Below are 6000 nucleotides of genomic sequence, written 5' to 3' on the forward strand. Positions count from 1 at the left end.
TTAAAAAGGTTAAACTAAGGAACATCATTGAATTAATAAGAATGTGTTACCATATGAATAATGAAATATGTAAATCAATTAGTTGTACTTCAATGCATTTTACACTAATTTATAACAGGTCATCACAACATGATAGAATGTGTTAGAACAGCAAATTGAAATGTGTCAGTCAATATATGCAAAGAAGGTAAAAAAAAATAAATGTTATACAGCAGCAAATATAAGAACACAGCTAAAAAATGTGTGCCTCTCTCTTTGTACTGTATGTACAAGAGAAAAATTTTAATGAGGTAATTACAATCGATAAAATGCCCACAGTCTGGAATAAATTACCCGTTTGAAGCACAAAAAATTAGACTCATATGTATGTTCAATATCTTTCTACACAGTGCAACTATTATCATTAGGGAGATAGTGTTATTAAGCAACCCCATTGAACAAGGAAGGTGAATTGCTCAGTGGGAAGGTATAACTCCTTGTGTGTGACAGTCAAAGCAAAATGCAGAATGTGTATTATTAGACTCATTTTTTAGCATTATTCTTCTAGTATTCTTTTTATGCTCTTACTGATGAGGTGCAGTGGTTAACATTGCTGCCTTGCAGTGCTGGAGCCCTAGGTTCAATTCCTGGTGTGCTATCTGTAGGGAGTTTACATGTTCTTCCTATGTTTGTGTGGATTTCCTCTGGGTGTTCCAGTTTCCTCCAGCATACAGAATTTGCAAAAGTCAAAATAATAATAGTTTCCTCTAACAACAATGCCCACAAGAAATGGCGATGCAGTGCTGATGGGTATAGTTTGCATCCACCAGTCTTAATCAAGGTGAATTAATTACAGTATGTGTAACTTTGGGATTAACTTTATTGTAAAAACCTTCTAAATTCCATCTGTTCATTTATTATTGTCTTAGTGTCTTGCTCATACCATGTCCTATTCCCTACACTGTATCTATCACATACTGTATGCATGTCATGTGTCCAACATTCCTGGGAAAAAGTGGTAAGCAAGTCAAGGGGTGCTACATTCCCTGCTTTTGTAACTGTGTAAGCTGAACACTGCATTTGTGAATATGTTTCTTAGGGCTGTTTTGCCTATGCACTTCAATAAGGAGCATTAAAACCCATTTCTGGTTTTCCAGTTGATACAACCCAGTATGTAAATGTTATACAATACTATCTAAGAAAACACTACCGTCTTTTATACCTAGGTAACGGAAACTAGAACAGGCCCACTTGGATGCAGTAACTATGACAACCTAGATTCAGTTAGTTCTGTTCTGGTTCAGAGTCCTGAAAACAAAGTTCATTTGCAAGGTAGGTGTTGCGGTTTTATATTAATACTGTTAATTGCTCAGAATTTTATTAATTTAAATAAAATTACTGTAAATTACACCTTATGATAAAATTGTAAACACTTGCTGAAAAGAAAGACTGTGGCTACTGAAATATTTGAGAATGAATTGAGTTATGTTAGACCATGAATCAGCATGCTATGGTTCTGTTTACAATCAAGATACAGAGAAAAATGTAAAAATACAATGTTTTTGCATTAAATATTTTTATATTGCATTATAAACAAAATAAATGTGACAAAATACCAAAAAAAGAGAAAAATGACACAAAAAAACAAAATAGAAAAAAGCTGTTATTCAAATACAGTATACTCTATATATGTAATATACTGTACATTAAATGTCCACAGCCATTCTCAGTAAATTCACAAAACTCAAGTTTTCTAACAGTAAATCTATTTAGAGCTGTAATAATTATTTTTCTGGTAGAGGTTCTTTCCTGAGTTTGTGCATAATTAATGCTGATTTAGCTAATTGGAGTTTAATACTAAGGTCTACCTTATCAGGAATTTTACAAGAACTGAACTTTTAAATTTTCTCTACATTTAGTCATTCAATTGCCAGTTTCAAATGACTTTTTGATATTGCTTATTCTTTTCTTTGTGTAAGCCAATTTAGCTGACATGTGGTACAGTAGATTCTCTCCAAATTTTAACTAGGTAGAATTAATTTGTTGTTTCAGATCCTTGGATTATAAAATTCTATAAATATATGCTAAAAAATAAAAACAGAAAAACATATATTTTAATATATAAATCAAAGTCAGCCCAAGGAAACAATGTCAACATCTCTAATTATGTAATGCATCGTCATATTTGACTTAAAAAAGTGTTTCTTTTTTTTATTCATAAGGTCTGCAAGTGCTTTTGCCAGATTACCTGCAAGAACGCTTTGTACAAGCTGCTTTAAGTTACATTGCTTGTAATTCTGAAGGAGGATTTGTCTGTCAGGATAATGACTGTTGGTGCAATTGTGATCACAAGTTCCCAGATTGTAACTGTCCTTACATGGATATTCAAGCAATGGAAGAAAGCTTACTCCGAATTACTGAAACTTGGAGTGCCCTTTACAAAGAATTTGAGGACTCAGGTAATAACATGGAAGCAAAACAAAAATGATATATATATATATGTTTTACTGTAATACATATTTAAAAATAAAATTAAAAAGTAGGTTAATTTAATGTTCAATGTTGCTTTGAGTTTCACGGCTTCTGAATTAAATTACTTGTTCATTTTTAACTGTTAACGGACGTACCATGTAACATAAATATTCTGAAACTCTTTATAAAATATATAGATATTATAATAATGGGAACATATGTGTAGCATGATTAGTCTTCCATAAAACATTTGTTTATTGCCAGTCCAGCATTAAGCATTGAGGTAATAGCAGCCAATGGATGAGTATGCTTAGGCACTTAAGGTCAACCTGCTATATTAATTCTGTAGTTACCACAGTACATTTTGTTCAATATTGGTAAGTGCATTTGCATTAAAATGTTTTAATTTTAGAGCAAACAATGTAAGTAAAACCATAATTTCAAGCATAAAGCTTGAGCTTTATCCTCCTCAATGGAGGATATCAAAAAGATTAAAAATTACTGTATTGGGTTAGAAATCAAGATAGGATGCAAATGCAGACATGAACCAGAGTATTAAAGAACTGTCCTGTTATCCTGGATATTTGTGGTTGTAGAGTAGGTTTTGTTTGTGTGATGAGATGTGTATGAGCCATTCTTACTTCAGAACCACAAGATGTGTATACAGTACCTAATGATGAAACTAACTTTTGAAAATGTATTTAGATATGTGGCAATACACGCAACCATCTAACTTCTATTTTGATAAGTACAGCACAGTTTTACTTTTTTCCCCTTGATTTTCAGAGGAGTTCAAAATGTTTCTTGCAAGGCTACCACAGAACTACTTCCTAAATATTTCAACTATACACCACTTGTGGTCAATGGACACCAGTTTTCAGCGTCGGTATGAGCAGCTGGAAAACAGTATGAAGGGCCTCTTGAAGAGGGCTCAAAGAGTGGTATACAAGATCTTCAGCCTGAGTAAGAGATGTCAGAAGCAACCTCAAGTCATACTGCCAAGAGAAAGGTTAGTGCAATGTAGCACACTAAATTTAAAAGCTTGACAGATTATAAATTTATGCAAATGTTTATTGTTACACATTTTATTCCTGTGGAATATCACTGAATTTATACACAAATCACAAAAGATAAGAACATTTGTGGATTTACCTAAATGATACATTTGGCAATTTGTAATGCAAATTAATTACATTACTTACATTATTTTGATTATTTGTTAAGGAAATTATTACACTATACTTTAGTTGAGAGAACAGCATTCATAGTTTGAAATTTAAAATATGAAGGTCCAATTTCTTTGTAAAAACATCCTAAATGTTTCATTTAAACTACTCATAAATTAACTTTACTAACTTGAACAAAGGTAATCCAAGGTGCACTTTTATTTTCATCTGCTTCAGGTATAGAAAATGGTGGCAATATTTTTTTAATTGTTCATTATTTGAAAAAAAGGTGTGACATGAAAGATAGAGAGCAGACCTTGGAACATTTAAAGTATATGTTACTAAACTGCATAACATTCTATCAAATATTTTACAGGAATATACATTTGAAAGAGGATATTTTGTGAGATGTGGTTTTAAACAAAATAATGTATAATTAAAAACAAACACTCATTGTAATGTTACAAGACAGACTCCACTATAACTATAGTAACACATTATCTACAGTGCATTCATTTTACTTCATATTAAAGTGATGAAAATTTAATTTTATCTTTTTAGGCCCCAGATATACTGGCTGAACCATTTCCAATCATTATTGTATTGCTCTGAAAATAATCAATTAGGACTATTTTCTGAAGAAACACATACCTGCATTTGTGCCTATGGTCAGAACACCTGCCAGCTGGCTACTCCATGCATGCTAGGAGAAGGTCTAGCTTGTGCAACTTGTGCTGCAGACAATCACACCCGCTGTGGAAGCTGCAATTCTGGTTATGTGCTGAGCCAAGGAGCATGCAAACATTTGGTCGCTGACTCAACTGAAAATTACTTGGGTTTTGAAACAGACCTGCAAGATCTTGAACTGAAATACCTCTTGCAAAAAGCTGACAGGAGGCTTGAGGTCCATGCTATCTTTATAAGCAATGAAATGCGACTCAACAGTTGGTTTGACCCCTCGTGGAGGAAACGGATGCTTCTAACTTTGAAGAGCAACAAGTACAAGTCCAACCTTGTCCACATGTTTTTGGGTATTTCCATGCAGATTTGCCTCACCAAGAATAGCACACTAGAACCTGTACTTTCATTATATGTCAATCCTTTTGGTGGTAGTCATTCAGAGAGCTGGTATGTTCCTGTGAATGAGAACAGCTTTCCAGACTGGGAACGGACTAAAATTGAATTACCCCTTGAGTGCTTTAACTGGACCTTAACGTTTGGAAACAAGTGGAAAACATTTTTTGAAACCATTCACATCTACCTAAGAGGAAGGGTGAAAACACAGAGTGCCAACAGCAGTGACAGCATTTATTATGAACCTCTAGAATTTCTTGATTCATCAAGAAACTTGGGCTACATGAAAATCAACAGCATCCGAGTTTTTGGCTACAGCATGCACTTTGATCCTGAAGCTATTCGAGATCTGATTCTTCAGTTGGATTACCCCTACACTCTGGGATCACAGGATTCTGCATTATTACAACTGCTGGAAATTCGTGACCGTGTGAATAAGCTTTCACCCCCAGGACAGCAGCGTCTGGACCTTTTTGCCTGTCTTCTCCGACATAGACTAAAACTAACAACCACTGAGGTGGTCCGGATCCACTCATCATTGCAGGCATTCGGCGCTAGGTTGCCAAACTCACTGGACTATGAAACCACAAAATTATGTAGTTAACAACATTGTAAGCACATATTAAAATCTCCATTTTAACACATTTATTTAAACTGTGTGTTCATACTACACACTATGATGGAGATTTTGTTTCTGCTCCTGGCCAATGACAGGTACATTCGGAAGACAAAAATAATAAACTATACTTGATGCACTAGAAAACACTGAAACACAGTCATTTCTAAGTATTGAGACCAAATGATGGCAAACTTTGCTTTTAAAATCGAATTTGTAATTTTTATATGTATGTTGCTACTCTTGATGTGTGCTTCCCATCATGGGGAGAACATAAAAGTGATGTCAGTAAAGTTTTGTAGATAATTCACGATTAAAAAGTATATCAAGTACATATTATGGGACTGTTATTTGAGAAATTCATTTTAGAGCAGATGGATATTGTAGATTTGTAATCTACATGATTTAGATGTGTAAAACTAGGAACATTTTAATATTCAGACATTGTACTGTATAAAGATGGAGCTATTATAGATTAAGACTTAAAGTCCACCAGCTGTTATTATTATAGTGAGTGTACAGTATATTCAATATCCTTACAAAAACATATGCCTTTCATATTTTAAATATAATCAGCAGGTTATGCATTGTAAAAATATCTTACAGCTGTACAGTACAATGAAATGGTGAGTATATGTGCTACATTCTAAAAATAATTCTTTGGTTCACTGGATAAGGTCCTTGCTGTCTTCA

General features: G+C 33.6%; 1 protein-coding gene across 1 annotated transcript in view; it reads left to right on the forward strand.

Annotated features, from left to right (window-relative positions):
- Nucleotides 1-5641, forward strand: part of LOC102682720 (BMP/retinoic acid-inducible neural-specific protein 3) — a 32688-nt gene extending 27047 nt beyond the window's left edge. The window contains exons 5-8 of the mRNA XM_015355439.2: nt 1206-1311; nt 2202-2438; nt 3238-3460; nt 4179-5641. Of these exons, the coding sequence (XP_015210925.1) occupies nt 1206-1311; nt 2202-2438; nt 3238-3460; nt 4179-5295 (1683 nt within the window). The 3' untranslated portion in view covers nt 5296-5641. The remainder of the gene's footprint in view (nt 1-1205; nt 1312-2201; nt 2439-3237; nt 3461-4178) is intronic.
- The last annotated feature ends 359 nt before the right edge of the window (nt 5642-6000 follow it).

Source organism: Lepisosteus oculatus, chromosome 9 (genome assembly GCF_040954835.1).
Source record: "Lepisosteus oculatus isolate fLepOcu1 chromosome 9, fLepOcu1.hap2, whole genome shotgun sequence".
NCBI lineage: Eukaryota > Metazoa > Chordata > Actinopteri > Semionotiformes > Lepisosteidae > Lepisosteus > Lepisosteus oculatus.